This window comes from Mchenga conophoros, linkage group LG7, assembly GCF_057382185.1.
Source record: "Mchenga conophoros isolate Kocher_MC1m ecotype Shallow Benthic linkage group LG7, M_conophoros_male_GT1.1, whole genome shotgun sequence".
Classification (NCBI taxonomy): domain Eukaryota; kingdom Metazoa; phylum Chordata; class Actinopteri; order Cichliformes; family Cichlidae; genus Mchenga; species Mchenga conophoros.
The window spans coordinates 59,838,850-59,857,260 of NC_140532.1; the positions used below are offsets into that span (position 1 = coordinate 59,838,850).

Consider the following 18,411-nt stretch of genomic DNA (forward strand, 5'->3'; position numbering starts at 1 on the left):
TTAGCTTTGTTTATTTTCAACTTTAGCTTTAGTTTTTTTGTTTCTACCAAATCCTTATTTGTAATATATGCAGCTCTTTAGCCCACTGTGTCTGTTGTTAACGTGGAAATTAATGCTGTTCAGCCCCTTTTTACATGCTGACATTTCATTCGATACAGTCATGTGAAAGTAGACTTTATGATTTGGTAGTTAGTAGAACCACATTTAGCAGCAAGAACTTGAAGTAATTGCTCTCTGTATAATGTTATCAATCTCTCACGTCATTGTACAGACATTTGAGTTCACCCTTTTCTACAGTGTTGCTTTCCTGAGGCATTACCTAATTTTGGACAAGCTTTAGCTGTTGGACAGATGATCTCACATTCACCTCTAGAATACTTTGGTGCTGTTTCTGATTTTTTGCATCACATGCTGCACTCCATTTTGGTCTTGAATGTCCAAAGACATTGTTCCAGACGTCCCGTTGTTTGTCCTGTTGTCAGATGCAACTTTGCAAACCTATGCTTCTATACTTCTTAGATATAAGAGCCTTTAGTAAACAGCCTGAGCACTGCATGTCACGGAGCTTTCAAAAGAGTTATAAATGCCACCTGTATCGGATGATTCAAAATACCTGACCTGCGTTTTTGTCAGAAATTTCACGGTGAATTAAACTGTAGATTGAGTTGAAAAGTTTGACTACATTAAGGTTTTTCTTTTCATGCTCAGATTCTTGAACATATTAAAGTCTAAAACTTTAAAGAGAGCCTTGCACTGAGCTATTGGCCCTAAAGCCACACGGCCAGGTTATCACATTCACATCCAGTGCCTTTGTGTCACTTTGCCATCTTTTTTTTTAATGAAATTAAAACACTCTGATGCATTTCTGATGAGGGTTTTGAGGGTGGTCCTAAATTTTTTATTTTTCAATATTTGAAGTCCACTAACTATAATTAGAGTACTGTCTGGTCATTCATATAGTCAGCATAGCTCAGAGGCAGCTGTTTTAAGTAATACAACTCTGGTGGACATGGACTGTGTCATTCATTACCAGAGGTTTTTTCTTAGAGTCTGTAAATGTGTAAAGTTGCAGTAGAACCAGAAAAATGGAAACACCATGTTCTGCATGTCCCTCTGCTTTGTCCCTGATTACCAGGCAGACCAACTGCAATATAAGCCATTAACTTGCTGTTGTCTTGTCTTTAGCACTATTGTGTGTGCTTAGGCAAGCCACTTAACACTCTCCAGTTCCACGAGCAAATCTCTGCACCACACATTGTACCACTACCTCATCACTTGCACTGTGCGCTTGGTGCCAAAGTAATGTGTCTGTAAATGGAGGCATAGCAGCCAAATTCCAAATTAACTGACCCTGGAGCAGACCCAGAGTATCTGCCGCTCCCAAGCACCAGAAGCTTTAAGAAAATCTGGACTTAGGAAGCTGCCAGAGAAACCATCTGTGTGCTGTGACTGCATAAGCTCCATCAGCTGTGCTGTCACCCTTATCGCTGCGCCTCCATCTTAGCTTCAATATTTGAAAACGAAATGAATGCAAAGAGTAAGTCCCCTTTATAAATTTAGTATTCATGAAGGCCAGACTATCTAATCATATATTTTGACTGCATCAGTAGAATCAAATTCCCCTAAATGTGATTAATATTAGCTTCTTAGATGGTACTCCTTTCACCTTGTGTAGATTCCAGTAAATTTGAGAAAGTAGAAGGAAACACATTAACAGCTACTGGCTTTAATAAGCATTCAAGTGTGAATGCATGTTCATCAGAGCAAATTAATGCATATGCTAGGCAGTGTCTTTTTTTGCTTTGTCACTATTTCTTTTATAAAGGCACTAGTTATTGTACTGTAGGTAATTCAATTCAATTTTATTCATATAGCGCCAAATCACAACAACGGTCGCCTCAAGGTGCTTTATATTGTAAGGTAGACCCTACAATAATACATACAGAGAAAAAAACCAACAATCATATGACCCCCTATGAGCAAGCACTTTGGCGACAGTGGGAAGGAAAAACTCCCTTTTAACAGGAAGAAAGAACCAGGCACAGGGAGGGGCGGAGCCATCTGCTCCGACCGGTTGGAGTGAGAGAAGGAAAACAGGAGGCATGCGATGGAAGAGAGAGAGATCAATGACAAGTATGATTGAATGCAGAGAAGTCTATTAACACATAGTGAGTGAGAACGGTGAGTGAAAAGGAAAAACTCAATGCATGATGGGAGTCCCCCAGCAGCCTACACCTATTGCAGCATAACTAAGGGAGGATTCAGGGTCACCTGATCCATCTCTAACAATATACTTTAGCAAAAAAGAAAGTTTTCGCCTAATCTTAAAAGTAGAGATAGTGTCTGTCTCCCAAATCCAAACTGGAAGCTGGTTCCATACAGGGAGTCCAGAATTATTAGGCAAGTTGTATTTTTGAGGAATAATTTTATTATTGAATAACAACCATGTTCTCAATGAACCCAAAAAACTCATTAATATCAAAGCTGAATGTTTGTGGAAGTAGTTTTTAGTTTGTTTTTAGTTTTAGCTATTTTAGGGGGATATCTGTGTGTGCAGGTGACTATTACTGTGCATAATTATTAGGCAGCTTAACAAAAAACAAATATATACCCATTTCAATTATTTATTTTTACCAGTGAAACCAATATAACATCTCCACATTCACAAATATACATTTCTGACATTCAAAAACAAAACAAAAACAAATCAGCGACCAATATAGCCACCTTTCTTTGCAAGGATACTCAAAAGCCTGCCATCCATGGATTCTGTCAGTGTTTTGATCTGTTCACCATCAACATTGCGTGCAGCAGCAACCACAGCCTCCCAGACACTGTTCAGAGAGGTGTACTGTTTTCCCTCCTTGTAAATCTCACATTTGATGATGGACCACAGGTTCTCAATGGGGTTCAGATCAGGTGAACAAGGTGGCCATGTCATTAGTTTTTCTTCTTTTATACCCTTTCTTGCCAGCCACGCTGTGGAGTACTTGGACGCGTGTGATGGAGCATTGTCCTGCATGAAAATCATGTTTTTCTTGAAGGATGCAGACTTCTTCCTGTACCACTGCTTGAAGAATGTGTCTTCCAGAAACTGGCAGTAGGACTGGGAGTTGAGCTTGACTCCATCCTCAACCCGAAAAGGCCCCACAAGCTCATCTTTGATGATACCAGCCCAAACCAGTACTCCACCTCCACCTTGCTGGCGTCTGAGTCGGACTGGAGCTCTCTGCCCTTTACCAATCCAGCCACGGGCCCATCCATCTGGCCCATCAAGACTCACTCTCATTTCATCAGTCCATAAAACCTTAGAAAAACCAGTCTTGAGATATTTCTTGGCCCAGTCTTGACGTTTCAGCTTGTGTGTCTTGTTCAGTGGTGGTCGTCTTTCAGCCTTTCTTACCTTGGCCATGTCTCTGAGTATTGCACACCTTGTGCTTTTGGGCACTCCAGTGATGTTGCAGCTCTGAAATATGGCCAAACTGGTGGCAAGTGGCATCTTGGCAGCTGCACGCTCGACTTTTCTCAGTTCATGGGCAGTTATTTTGCGCCTTGGTTTTTCCACACGCTTCTTGCGACCCTGTTGACTATTTTGAATGAAACGCTTGATTGTTTGATGATCACGCTTCAGAAGCTTTGCAATGTTGAGACTGCTGCATCCCTCTGCAAGATATCTCACTATTTTTGACTTTTCTGAGCCTGTCAAGTCCTTCTTTTGACCCATTTTGCCAAAGGAAAGGAAGTTGCCTAATAATTATGCACACCTGATATAGGGTGTTGATGTCATTAGACCACACCCCTTCTCATTACAGAGATGCACATCACCTAATATGCTTAATTGGTAGTAGGCTTTCGAGCCTATACAGCTTGGAGTAAGACAACATGCATGAAGAGGATGATGTGGACAAAATACTCATTTGCCTAATAATTCTGCACTCCCTGTAGAAGAGGGGCCTGAAAACTGAAGGCTCTCCCTCCCTCCCCTCCCAGCTTCACATCAAACTAATGAAAAACTATTGGTAGTTCTGAGAGAAAACTAATTTACCTTCATTTTAGCTTCAGTGTTGTTGTAAATAATTTAGTATAAACTAGGCAGACATGTAAGTGTTTGCAAAATGTTGCACATTTTTCTTATTTTTGAATGTGCTTCAGCACTTTCAGTTCGAAATATAGTAATGGGTTATAAAGTATGAACCAGATAAGATCTTTTCTACTGACACTGAATGTAATCCAGTGTGTATTCTACTTGGAATGGCGAATGACAAAATCAGAGGGAAGTTTGGAAAGCAGCTCTACAGGCTTTTAATGTTCTGTGTAAGGAAGTGTGTCCTTTAGGATCACGGATATGGCCCCATCTAAAACTCAATGGCAGCAGACGGAATTACTCACTGGAATATGTGTCATTAGACCACCTAGCAGGCAAGTTACATAGCAGGGACAATGTGTTTGTATGGTGTACGCAAGTTTGGATATTTCTGCTATTCTCTCATGGGCCCTGGTCTACAATGTAATCAGAATCAGAAAGACTTTATTTATCCCCAAGGGGCAATTAACAAATGTAAGCATGTCATTGCTACTTTACATATGAGTATTGCTAACTTTATCTCATAACCAGAGTCTCTGGACTTTCTTTGCCTTTTCTTGGGTTTCTATCACTGCACATAAGTGAAATACAGCCCTTCTGCCTAGCAGAAGTAATTTGGCACTTGTTATGTTTGGTTATTGGGTGTTTTTTTGCCGGTGTGTGTGGTTCAAGTACAAAAATGATGTCCAAAAGTTTTCATTTAGGTGTAGCAGTCTTATCAATATGAGAAGAAAAGAGGTGAACAAACCAAATGTAAATGAGAATATGATTCTTATAAGATTAAAAAAAAACAAAAAACAAAACTGGTAATAGTAAAACTCCTGTCATGAAACTAATATATTATAGGTGAGTTTACCAGGAAAGAATATGACCAGTTTCACCAAAATATGACAAGCCAGAAAAAGAAACCAGCAGATTTCTGCGACAAAGTTCTTTGAACTGATTACACAGAACCTGTGTGCCATAAATGGGTGAGTCTACTCCCCTTACACAGAGCAAAACTGAAGGCAAAGGATCGCAGGGAAGATACAAAGATTTTAGATATGTGTGGATCAAAAAGGTAGTGACTGATTGCAATACATTTTCCTAAAACATTTAACCAGCATTAATTATTTTATGCTTTTACCTGCACTTCTGTCTATTATAACAATCAAAATAAAGCAGAGACTTGGGACAAACTCTTATTTCCTCCCCACTCCTGCACCTCGATTTCCATAGTTTAATATTCTTGCTCTTTTTTTAACTTAAAAATTATTAAATAAAACCCAGAACTGTGTTTGTTTTTCCTCTATGATCCCTGAACTTATGGATTATTAGCTTTCATTGAGAAATGCACTTTGCTGCTTAAGTAAAGATGACTCTGCTGCAAACACAGCTGTTTGGGGCTTTCTGCACAGTGAATTGTGGAACTGTTCAATCCAGAGCTTCATAGCAATGAAAGTTAAAGGGGCCCCCCTATTTATTAATTTCATTGTCTGCAGTGTTGACGCCTCTATTTTATTTTTCCAACTACTACCAGACTCTGTTTGTGAGGTTATTCTTGGTCAAAGTCTCAGGTATTGTACACAGTGGCCACACTGGCATTTCAGAATCAGAATCAGAAAGGGTTTTATTGCCAAATGTTGAGCAGGTTTACAACATTAGGAAATTGCTGCGGTACTTAGTGCAAACATACTGTCATATAACGCTTAAATAGACATAAAAATAAGAATTAAAAGTGCTAAGTAGATAGTTATATACATGACTGCAGGTGGTGATCAGTGCCAAACATGGAATGATGCAGTGAACACAGCGTAGGGTCATGTGTTAGTGGCGGGTACAGTCATACGGTTATTGTTCATGTGTCCAACAGCAGAGGGGAAGAAACTGTTCTTATGGCGAGAGGTTCTGGTGCGAATGGACCGGAGCCTCCTGCCTGAGGGGAGCAGGTCAAACAGACTGTGTCCAGGGTGAGAAGGGTCAGCTGTGATCCGAGCTGCACACCCCAGTGTCCTGGAGGTGTACAGGTCCTGCAGAGATGGGAGTCTGCAGCCAATCACCTTCTCAGCAGAGCGCACAACACGCTGCAGTCTCTGTTTGTCCCTGATAGTGGCTCCAGCGCACCACACGGTGATGGAGGAGGTGAGGATGGACTCGATGATTGCAGTGTAAAATTGCATCATTGTCCGTGTTGGCAGGTTGAATTTCTTCAGCTGCCTCAGGAAGTACATCCTCTGCTGGGCTTTCTTAATGACGGAGGTGATGGTGGGCTCCCACTTCAGGTCCTGGGAGATGGTGGTACCCAGGAAGCGGAATGAGTCCACAGAGGTGATGGGGGTGTCAGTCAGGATGATGGGGGGGAGTGGAGCTGTGTGCTTCCTGAAGTCCACAATAATCTCCACTGTCTTCTGGGCATTCAGCACCAGGTTGTTGTGGCTGCACCAGGACACCAGACGTTCAACCTCCCTCCTGTAGGCAGACTCATCCCCGTCCGAGATGAGTCCTATAACGGTGGTGTTTTATGCAAACTTGATTAGCTTGACAGACTGGTGGGTGGAGGTGCAGCAGTTGGTGTACAGGGAGAAGAGCAGAGGAGAAAGAACACAGCCCTGAGGGGAGCCGGTGAGGATGGTCCAGGAGTCCGAGACATTCTTTCCCAGCCTCACATGCTGCTTCCTGTCCGTCAGGAAGTCAGTGTTCCACCGGCAGATGGGATCAGGCACATTCACCTGGGAAAGCTTGCCTTGGAGATGGTCTGGAAGGATGGTGTTGAAGGCAGAGCTGAAGTCCACAAACAGGATCCTGGCGTAGGTTCCTGGGGAGTCCAGATGCTGCAGGATGAAGTGTAGAGCCATGTTGATAGTGTTGTCTACAGACCTGTTGGCTGTGTATGCAAACTGCAGGGGGTCCAGGAGGGGGGCCGTGAGGGTCTTGAGGTAGGAGAGAACCAGGCACTCAAATGACTTCATGACCACAGATGTCAGAGCCACGGGTCTGTAGTCATTTAGTTCAGTGATCCTTGGTTTCTTGGGGACAGGGATCATGGTAGAGGACTTGAAGCAGGCAGGCATTTGTAGGAGAATATCAGCTTATTTGAGTGTTTGTGCTGTTAAGCTATATACATTCCTGCTACCATTATAGGGTAGAAAAGCAGAAGAAAATGAAATACTCTGTGGAATGAGTCACTGTTAGCACTGTCAACCATTACAACAGCCAGGAATTAATTCAGGGAAGACATCACATTTTTAGTTGCCAGAGATTTACATACAGTGAGGGAAATAATTATTTGTTGCCCCTGCTGAATTTGGAAGTTTTCTCACTTACAAAGAAATAAATCATCTCATTTTAATGGAGAGAGACAAAACATCAACCCCAAATCTCAAAGCTATAAATTGATTTGCATGTCAATACGTGAAATAAGTATTTGATCCCCTACAACCCAAACAGAATTCTAGCTCCCACAGATTAGTGATTGCAGTCAGTTAATCAATTACAGATATTCCTGATCTCAATTTGTTATGTGTATAAAGCACACCTGTCTACAGAATCAATTTCTTCTTTTCCACCCTCTCCTACACCATGGGCAAGACCAAAGAGCTGTCATCAGAGGACACCAGGAACAAAATCGTAGACCTGCACAAAGCTGTCTGTCGCCCTTGATCTGGAGCTCCTACAAAAGGATCTTGGCTCATGGATGAAAATGATCATGAGAAAGTTGGCGAATCACCCCAAAACTACACGGGAGAGCTTGTTAATGATCTGAACCGGAGAATGAACCGGTTTTGATTTGTGTTTGAGATCATTGTCCTGGCAGAACACCAAACTGTGTCCAACTTTCAGCTGTCTAACTGCTGATTTGAGGTGATGTTGAAGAACTGGGGTAGAGTAGAAAATAGTCAGTCATTAAAAGTTTACAAATAATTACAGTAACTTACAGGTTTAGAGAAATATCCAGTGTCCAAAAACTGTGGGCAGAGAAGAGAGTGGAGCCATGCGTGACTTTTTGCATATTTAAGTTTTTAGAGCAACTGAAGTAACAGCAGCAATTATGTGACAACAGTGGGCTGCAATAAAGAACTAAAACCAGAAGGAGGCAGTAATGAAACTTACAAGGAATGGCAATTTAATGAAACTAGACGAAGAAGAAGAAGCGCAAGCCCCAGTAGAGCAAGCCTTCCCCCTGCTGGAGGAGTCGCGTGACGCCTGCAGATTATCTAAGAGCTCGCGCACAGGGACATATACAGTCCGCCATGAGTGCTGCTATGAATTTTAAAAAATGCGGCTCTGTGCTGATTACTGGAGCCAGCCGGGGCCTCGGGCTGCAGTTAGTGGACAGTCTGGCAAGTGGACAGTTTTCACCTGGAAAGATAATAGCCACGTGCAGAAACCCTGGTAACGCACAGGTAAACACCAACACGAAACTCGGTGTGCGCATTGATGGCGTAGCAATAATGGAATAAAGCTGATGGACCACTCCAAAGACAGCTATTTGGATAATACAAGTGTGTATGTTAACTCCCGAGAATAGTCAAACAGCGATTCTTCGTATTTCAGTGAATGTCGCTTTGGTCGCGTTTAAGTAATCCGTCGGCGCATGCGTATTTGACTCATCTGTGCAGACGCGTGAATATAACACGTTGAAACGGAATAATTCCCCCCCTTCGTTAAAAAAAAAAAATAGAAATAGAAAAATATCTTCCAAAAAGTATGAATTGGTTAAAAAAAACCCGCTAAAAATGAACATTTCGTATAAGTTTTACAACTTATTCGTAAAGTAAAAGAAGAGGTTAGGTATTTATTGAACAAGATGTCATATTTTAGTAAAACTATAAGAAAAAAGTGATGTACACTATATTGATCTTTTCTTTAAAAACCCACAATTTAAATTAAAATATGTTCTTAATAAAGATGTGTTAAATTTAAGATTATTTCAAACATTGTCATGTGTAGGATAAAGGCTAAATAAAGATTTGTTTCCGCCAGCGCTGATCCATGTTTAAAGTGTTTGAGTAAAAGATCATCCTAGAAGTTTCCATACACCTATCATGGGCGTGAATGTCATGGTAATTTTGACCCCAAAATGGTCATGGCTGATGGCTCCCTGTCTTCCTGTTAAAAGTCTGCTTTTCCTTCCCACTGTTGCTAAGTGCACGCCCAAAAGGCATCTTCTGGTTGTTGGGGTTTTGTTTATTTTATTGTAGGGTCCTTACCACGTGAATTAAATTCTATTTTATTTTTAGCTAAATTTTTGGAGTTTGTTAATATAAAACAATCTCAGTATACATGGGTAACATAATCGGAAATTACAGTGGCCTGTATGTTATAGTGGAATCTGTGCGTGAGAGAGAGCTAGTCTGGTTGGGATCTCGCATTGTGTTACTTGTCATTATGCTTTTGTATCCTTATCCTATCAGCAGCCTTTGTGTCTTTATGCAGCATTAAAAATACAGCAAAATTTCTTTTAGGTGACATGTTCAAACAACACTCCACTGACAAGGCAAACATGTTGACATTCAAGTAAGGAAAAAAGTACACTGGCCAGTTATTCTCCTCCTTTGAGCAAACACTGATGGTCACCAGAGGGCTGTACTATGAAGCAGGATTTATAATTTAGCAAGTCATGTTGAGTCTGAATTTTAAATGTCACAAAGGTGGTGGTTTGAAATTTATACATTTTCACTTTTCTTGACAATATGCTCTGAGTGTGATTATGGATTTTCTGAGGAAGAAATGCAATTTGCATAAACAACCTGTGTATTTGTCACATTGCTGTAAGTGCCGCTAATAATTGGAAATTGGTCTTTTGCATCAGAAAATATGCACAGCCGGTAAGGTTTTCTTGAGGCAGCTAACACAAACAGACCCTGGCTATCGTGAGCTTGGTTTGTAGTACGCCCCTCAGTTAACATAGAAATGTTAACCAGTGTGTGAATGTGTGTGTGAATGGGTGGATGACTGGTTGTGTGAAGCGCTTTGGGGTCCTTAGGGACTAGTAAAGCGCTATACAAATACAGGCCATTTACCATTTTATTTATTTAGAAATAAACAGGATCCACACATGCATCAACACTACAATGAGCGGGTGGAGGGAGGTTTGGAGTCTTCTCTCACCCCCGTTCTCTGCGGCCTGCTGGAGTGGGGGGCTAGGAGGAGGAGTTGGCCGTCTGGAGTGTGGGGCCTCCCTGCTGCTGCGGAGTCGGGGCGGTCTGCTTCTCCCCACCGCAGGGAAAAGGGTAACACCACCTGGGTCTGGGTGCAGTTCCCCCCTCCAGGGGCAAGGGTACCTAGACCCGGTTCGTAGAGTACGCTTGGGGAGTGTGATCGTGTGTACAGCGTCTCTTCATGTCTGTCTCCACGTTGGTTGAGTGTGGAGTAAGTGCATATGAGAGCATAAGGGTGGGAATGGATGTTTGTATCTATGTGTGCCTGTATGTCTGTGTCTATATGTCAGGTTGGGTATCAGACGCCACCTCTCTGGGGACATCTCAGGCCCTCCAAGGTTTGGAGGCCTATCTCCCCCCACCACTTCCCCTGCCGGTGGCGGACTCCCTCAGACATCGGTGCGTTGGTGGTTCTTTGTGTCCGGGGATGGGCGTCCAGGTATACTCCGGCTCACTCCTTGGCGGCCGCTTATCGGGGCCTGGAGCCTGGGGCTCGCTCGGGCCACTTCAGGGGTGGGGTGCCCCCGGCCCCTCGGCCTGGGGCTCGGTCACTCAGGCACAGCTGGCTGCCGGCGGAGCTCACGGGCGCGTCACTGCAACCCCCCTGGCTTCTGCTCCACGGCTGCTGAGTGACCCCTCATCTGGGACTCTCCTCAGCTCCTTCTGGGACAGTGGCGCGGCTGCCCCTCTGTTGGTCTTCCTTGGTCTCTTGTGTTCTGGGGGCCTCTGGATGAATGGAGTTTTGATCTCCTCCATACCTGCTTCATGCCCTGGAGGACGGGGCTGTGGCCCCCCCACACCCTCTAGCAGATCATTACATGAAGGAACCTTTTAAAAAAAAAAAAACAAGTGCGTCCATGCTCACAGGTGTACACACGGGTGATCACACACACAAACTACACCCTTTTTGGCTCCTACCTCAAAGCACACTGTGTTCTGTTGATCTTATGTGCTGCACAATAATGTTTAATATTTAGTATTTACTGTCATATTCCCATATATCATTGTGATGTTGTTTATTCTATTACTCTCGTTTTCTTCTGCTTGTTTTCTTTTTTCTTTCTCAGCAGGTGATCCAGGTGATCGATATATGCATTTTTTTTTCTGCTTATTCTGTTGGTTTTTGGTTTTTGCCCTTCTCCCCCGTCCCTCTTCTCAGCTGTTTTTCTTTCCCTCTTTCTTTCTCCCCTTCTTTCCCCCAGTCAAGTCTGTCCCGTATTCAGCAAATGAAAATAAAATAAACAATAAAAGGTGAATCAAATGGACCATTACGGCAAGGCTGGGATGGTCAATTTGGTAAAGTAAATCCGTTGGGCATCTTTCTTCGCCTTTACACAACAATTCTGATGGCAAAAGAGCCAAACGGGACAGGCAAAAAAAAAAAAAAAGAAAGAAACAGGATCAAGACATCCTCCCTCACCACTATCCAACTGTGCTTTTGACCTACAGGAACTTCAAGAACTGGCGGAGAAGCATCCCAACATCCACATAATCACTTTGGGTAAGACTGAGAAGAACATTGTTTTCTGTGTTTAGACAGAAAAAATTTAGGAAAAATTAAAACACAAAGTCACAGTCTTTATGACAGGCCATCGGCCACTTTTTTAGATACACCCATTGAACTGCTTGTTATTGTAAATATCTTATCAGCCAAACACATGGCTTAATGCAATTCATTGTATTTAAGATCTGAGCCACATTTCATGATCACCTTGTCCTTTTATGGTTCTTTAGCCCCCAATTTCTTGTTGCTGCGAGTGTTGCATGATTTTTTTTTTCAGCTTTGATTAGTTTATGTCTCTTTACTAGACGTAGTGAACCAGGAGAGCATAGAGAAGTCTGTAGAAGAGGTGAGCAAGCTGGTGCAAGAAGAAGGTCTGAACTGCCTGATCAACAATGCGGGCATCAAAGTGGTGGCCGACTTTCATTCTGTTACCGCCGAGATGATGATAGAAAACTTCCACACCAACACTGTGGCTCCTCTAATGATCACTAAGGTAAATTTTATTTATATATTGTGTGCCTCTTGCCACCTTCTGTGCTTTGAATCAGCTACTTAGTAGCTCTAAAAAAGTTTTATTTGGAACATCTTGCATCATCAGACAGTGAAATAACCAAAAGAAAAGAGTGCAGCGTTCTGTTTTCTTCAGTCGCCGCAAGCAGGACCCATGAGTGTTTCATTTCCTAAGTGCTGGAAGCCAACATAAAGACACGACCTTGATGGACAGAAGTAACAAAACCCTGTTGTCTGGGGCAGACTGAATGCCATAAATATTAATTAAAAGTCAATTATTTTGTCGGCCGCTGATTTTAGGGTGGACTACAGAGTAAGCCTCCTGTGCTGGTAAAACTCAGGCACTGATCAGAAGCATGGCAGATTGTTCCTGACACACAGTTTGCTTCTGTTAAAGAGCCCTTTCTGCAACTGTGCAAGGCCAAATTGCTGCCCGGACGTCTTCTATAATCACCGTCTGCAAAGTTGTAAATGTGGTTTTAAATCAACACTACATCACACACTTTAGAGCAGACAACTGCTTCTCGGCCCTCTCTGCAGGTTTTGGGAAATAATTACACTTCAGATTGTAACAAAACTGAAAATGTCATCTTAGGTCTTTGTTTGTTTTTTGTTTTAATGACTGAATTTGAGGAAAAACTTGTTTTAACCTATAAAAACCCTAAAAGGGTGTATCTCTCATTTGTCCTAAAAATGCTTGTTTTTAAACAGTTGCTTTGTGGAGAATCAAGCAGTTTGAAGCTGTCTGACTGTATTATTAGTTTTTTTTGGACACCCATCGTTGATCTCTGCTTCAACTTGTTGATTTTTTCTTTTTTTGTTTTGATTTTTTTTTAAGTAAAAAATAATAATTAAATAAAAGCAGAATATTTCAGTAGCATCAGTAAAGTTTGAGAGAATTGAAAAAGTGTGTGTGGAGAATTGTGGCTTTTTGCCCACTCCATGGAAATGCTGCCACCAGAGGGCAGCACTAGCGTCATCTCTAAAGACATACAGTGTGAAATGTGTCAGTCTGACAAGTTCATATTTAAAATGTTAAAAGTATAATAATCAGCATGTTTTTTTAAATAATTTTAAACCATTCATAAACTGTGACTTTATTGCTGCTTCCAGCTATAATGTGTGTGTCTTCTTTTTTCTGCCAGGCTTATCTGCCTCTTCTAAAAAAAGCTGCATCCAGAGGAGGGGCAGGAGGCTCAGCTACAATGGGAATCCAGAGGGCAGCGGTTATTAACATGACCTCACTGCTGGGCTCTGTGGAGCTCACTTGGGGTGAGAGGGCCAACAACTTCAAATGGTACCCCTACAGGACATCCAAGGTATTGTTACTGTGATTTAAAGAATAATTACAGTTTATTTAAGCTGTGAGTATTTCGCATTAATATTGCTGTTATAGGTGTGTGGACCATGTGGAGTTGCACAAAACATTCAGAACAGTAATTATTGGCTATTAGCAGCTAGCAGGAGCTCCCAGCAACTTCCAGGTTAAAGGAAAGAAGAGTTATTAGAGAATACTGCATAATAAAAAGTAACGGACTGCTAAGGGACATCACTTAACTTGGGTTAACTGTACTGTGATGTGAGTATGAAAAGAGGGGTCAAGGTGAAATTCATTTTCTTTGTGTCATTTTCTTTGTGTTTCATGTTTGTGCTTGTCATTTTAGAGTGCACTAAACATGGTTAGTCGCTGCATGGCTGTAGACCTAGAGCCAGATGGGATTCTCTGTATGGCTATACACCCTGGCTGGGTACGCACTGACATGGGGGGGTCAGAGGTAAGGGCCTGCTCTGAATGACTTTAAGATACGCATAATTGATGAGGAAGGAAGAGAGAATGCATTGGACTTATGAACGGGCTATACCACTGTGATATATACCGTAAATGGTGTGTGTGTGTGTGTGTGTGTGTGTGTGTGTGTGTGTGTGTGTGTGTGTGTGTAAAAACATGTCATGGATTGGACTATAGTAGTTAAAAGGACTCAAATATAAGCTGCTGCTTGTAACTATACCAAGTCCAGATCCAAAATAACAAAAGCCTATTGGTTTAACAAAAAAAAACCCCAAAAGAGTGTAAAATACAAAATACAAAACGCACAAAAATAAAAGCAACAGTTGCCAGCATATCCCGGGGCAGATCCAGGACACGCTGGAGAGATTATATCTCTCGGCTGGCCTGGGAATGCCATGGTGTTCCCCCAGACAAGCTGGAGGAGGTGGGCTTTTCTGCTTGGGCTGCTGCCCCCGCGACCCAGCCCCGGATAAGCGGAAGAAGATGGATGGATGGATGGTTAAAACACATTATGATGCAACAAAGAACACAGGCAAACTGGGGCTAAAAATAAACATGAAGTAATGAGGAGAGCAGAAACGTAAGAGAAGCTAAACACAGCTGAGCACAGTCAAGGTAAATGAGGAGGTTAAACTACAAATACACAAAGAGTGTGATTAGTGAAGTAAAATAGAAACTTATAAAGTAAATCTGAGTGAACTTAACTCAGGACAATAAGATGGAGGGAGACACTGAGGAATCAAATAAACTCTAATACAAATAGAAACTCAAACTGTGAACTAAAGACTGAAAATGCTAAGTAAAAGACGTGAAACCTGAAAATGTAGATGTTATAAAAGAGACCCAAAGAGAGACCTAGCCTTATAATAAACAAGAATGAATTTGAATAACACTCAAAAACACACAAATACCCTGAGAACAGACCTGGGATCATGACAGAAGCGTGTGTTTCATTTGCTTTTCTGTTCTCTCCATCTCTTTCCAGGCTCCACTGAGTCCCGAGGATAGTATTTCTTTCATGTTGTCTGTGATTGGAGGGCTAACTGAAAAGGACCATGGCTCATTTCTGAACTTTACAGGAGAGCAGATACCTTGGTGAACTTGATGTCCATCAGTTATGAGAAGGACTGAGAATTCTTAACTCATCCTAATGGTTATTACTTTTACTCTAACTATGCAAGAATGAATGTATCTACGGCTTTGATTGTGCTGCATGCCACTTTATAGGAGCGTATCTACTAGAGCTTTTTCCAAACCATTTTGCTCTGTCCCCTTCAAAAAGTGCACTGAGACCTGCGGTCAGGGAAGCGCATGTTGTGTTAGTAAGAGAAAATCACAGACTAGATTTTACAAATGTTAGCACAAACTCCATAAACTTTTCATCGCTCAGGGTGGGCCTGCTGTGTATTTTGGGGGGCTTATATAGGCTTTTGGATTGTCTTGCTGTGAAATAACACCAGCCGTGGTGCAAATCGGTTCTCAGTCCACCAGTGTCTTCACAATGATTACATGTACAACAGATAACCAATAAAATATCCTACATAGGGACTATGTCTGTGAAGGTTCTCAGTCATCCAGGTCATCTTTGCAAGCTTTCTTTGCAAGCTCCTTTGACTACATAGGGACTAGGTTAGCAGCAGTTCGCAGATTTGCCCTTAAACCATGGTATGATGTTTAACAGCCGTATGATAATATTTCGTATTAGGATAGAGAATTTAATTTGCTCATAGTCATCTTGGTTTCTTGGAGAATAGGTCAAGCTAGTGCACCTTTCCTGTTTGTATTGCTTCAAAAGAAGTAGGGTTTGTTAATTTATTTTCCCCGTATTTTGTTTGCTCCAGTGGGAGACTGTAAAAAGACGGAAGTCTTTTTACACATATTTGCTTTAAAAATTTGTTTCAATTTTCAGTTCTAATAAATAATTTACTAAAACAAAACTGTCTTTTGGTTTATTCCTTAAAGAGTTATTGTAAATAATATTTATTTAGAAACTGAAATGAGGTGAAAGGATGATGTTCATTTCTTCAGGGTTTTTTTTTTTGTATAATTTTCTAAACACATAAAGCAAATGACACCACAAAAACAGACAGGCAAATGCACAAAACAGTTATTCTGTAGACTGCAATGAGTTCCTAAGACTAGGACAGAAGCGATAACATTCATCAATACCATTAAGAATGCTAAGTTTATATATGGGTGCCACTGTTTAAGTAGTGGAAATGGATGTAAATGTTAGTTTTAATATAGTCCATTGAGTTTTAGGTTGTCTCGATTTATCTACTTAGTTTCTTGAGTTTAAGATGATGCATTACTTCCCTCAGTCATTGAGAGAATCCAGTTCAAAGTGGCAAATGTAATTTTTGGCTATTTTTTATTCCTAGGAGATACCTGTTGTTCCACAATAGCAAATATGGCCACAAGTGATTGTTTATTTAGTTGAATAGTTATTTTAAAAATGTGTGACAGTGTTTTTAAGATTCAACTCCAATACATACAAAAATTAGGACACTGGCAAAAAGACCTTCAAAGAAGCTGTGACCCAGTTTCAGTCCTTTGCATGTTGAGTGTGCTTGTAGACATTTTAGTGGATTTAGCTTTGCAAAAATAAAGGTGTAACAATTGAAGTCCACAATGCCGTTAGTTATTGCACCTAGAAATTCTCATACCATTGCAACCCCAATAGGGAATTAAAAAACATTAACAGCTACAAAGAATGTGGGAAAAGGTTGTAAAAGTACATGCTCTCTTGGCACCCTACTTCTGACCCCACCGATCTTCATACATCTCCATCACCCTGGGTAAACAGACCTGAATAAAATGATTAGTTCATTACCAGGCCTCTGGAGAACTTCAAGACATGTTGAGGAGGTCATTTAGCCTTTTAAATAAGCTGTGTTGGATCAAGGACACATCTAAAATCTGCAGGACACCGGCCCTCGAGGCCTGGGCTCTGTCCCAATTCAGGGTCTGCACGCTTGAAGTACGCATTTCATAATGTGGATTGCACAACACTGGACATTATATTCTTCATTTCCAGTTAATACTTGTACAGCTGCTGTTATTGTGTATATATTTATTTATATTTCTTCATACATTCTTATATAGTTCTATATTGTGTATTTTGTTGTACAGTTATTTTATTTTCAACTTTAATTTATATATTTTCTTAATCTTTCCCAGTTAAATTTACCCTTCATTCTAATTTGTGTTGTACAGTTACTTCATTTTTAACCTTAATTTATATTTTATTCCTCCCTAGTTAAATTTACCCTTTTTAATTTTTCATATTTATTTCCTATCTTATTCATAGCCTTTTCATTTTCTTTTCTTTAGGTCACGAGCAGTTGTCCAAGCATTTCACTACATATCGTACTGTGTATGACTGTGTAAGTGACAAATAAAATTTGAATTTGAATTTGAATTTCAAGTGCGGTTATGTCACCGCCACGCAACGACGGCTGTCCCAATTCGAAGTGTACTTCAAATGCATACTCCAAATGCGCCGTCGATTTCCCCAAATATCAAGCGTGGTCCGGTGCACGCTTCGTGGTCCCATATATCCCACAATTCTTAGCGCGACGGTGGGTGTGGATAATTTTGCCGCAAAATACGGCAGAAGGGAGCAGCCGAAGAGGTTTTGTTTTTTTTTTTCAAACTTTATTGAACTTATAAAGCGAACAGTCAGTCATTCCAGTTCAGTTTGTACAGTAGACATACAAGGCAAATAAGAGTAACAATATACAGTACAATGAAATAAGGATAAATAAATAAAGGATAGAAAAGAAAAAAAGGGGGGGAATGTGACAGACTTCATAACAACTTTGTACTTGAAACTTGTGACAGCTCATTCCTTAAACATTTCTGAATGAATTTCAATCAATGATAAACCTTTTTTATTGGAATTTAATGTAAGAGAGTTTAAGTAATATTCAATTTCAATCAAAAACAAATTAAATGATGGGGTTGAGTTTTGAAATTTACATTTATGTATATGGAATTTCCCTAATAAGATGGAGCGGCCGAAGAGTGAACTGTTAAAAGTACTGAATATGACGTCACTTATTTATGTGCGAATGTTTAATAATTAAAGTCAGTCATATATCCTCAAACACAACAAGCTGCAAGTCAGTGATATATGTATATGTGTGTGTGTGTGTGTGTGTGTGTGTATATATATATATATATATATATATATATATATATATATATATATATAAACAAAACACCCAGCACCTTCAACCTATCCTTCAAGCTCGGGTCCTCTACCAGAGGCCTGGGAGCTTGAGGGTCCTGCGCAGTATCTTAGCTGTTCCCAGGACTGCGCTCTTCTGGACAGAGATCTCCGATGGTATTCCCGGGATCTGCTGGAGCCACTCGCCTAGCT

The 18,411-nt window shown here is 41.0% G+C and overlaps 1 protein-coding gene across 3 annotated transcripts; it reads left to right on the forward strand.

Moving 5' to 3' along the window:
- Positions 1 to 8,237: 8,237 nt before the first annotated feature.
- On the forward strand, positions 8,238 to 15,964 carry LOC146571349 (uncharacterized). 3 transcript variants are annotated; one of them, XR_014893107.1, is made up of 6 exons: positions 8,238 to 8,466; positions 11,674 to 11,725; positions 12,034 to 12,221; positions 13,384 to 13,557; positions 13,635 to 13,817; positions 13,903 to 14,012. XR_014893107.1 is itself a non-coding variant. In XM_085280524.1 (6 exons), exons 1-6 carry the CDS (start codon positions 8,314 to 8,316, stop codon positions 15,124 to 15,126), a joined length of 792 nt encoding a protein of 263 aa, XP_085136650.1. In that variant the 5' UTR covers positions 8,240 to 8,313; the 3' UTR covers positions 15,127 to 15,964. The 3 variants fall into 3 exon arrangements, 2 of the variants coding, with proteins under 2 accessions (XP_085136651.1, XP_085136650.1); XM_085280524.1 differs by lacking the exon at positions 13,635 to 13,817 and adding an exon at positions 15,013 to 15,964 and having other exon boundaries at positions 8,240 to 8,466; positions 13,903 to 14,013; XM_085280525.1 differs by lacking the exon at positions 13,903 to 14,012 and having other exon boundaries at positions 13,635 to 13,898.
- Positions 15,965 to 18,411: the final 2,447 nt, after the last annotated feature.

Bases quoted from the DNA above. Each gene is read 5' to 3' on its own strand.
- LOC146571349 (XM_085280524.1), top strand. From the start codon at position 8,314: ATGAGTGCTGCTATGAATTTTAAAAAATGCGGCTCTGTGCTGATTACT. The intron at 12,222-13,383 runs GTAAATTTTATT...TTTTTCTGCCAG, and splicing joins CTCCTCTAATGATCACTAAG to GCTTATCTGCCTCTTCTAAA. The intron at 14,014-15,012 runs GTAAGGGCCTGC...ATCTCTTTCCAG, and splicing joins CTGACATGGGGGGGTCAGAG to GCTCCACTGAGTCCCGAGGA.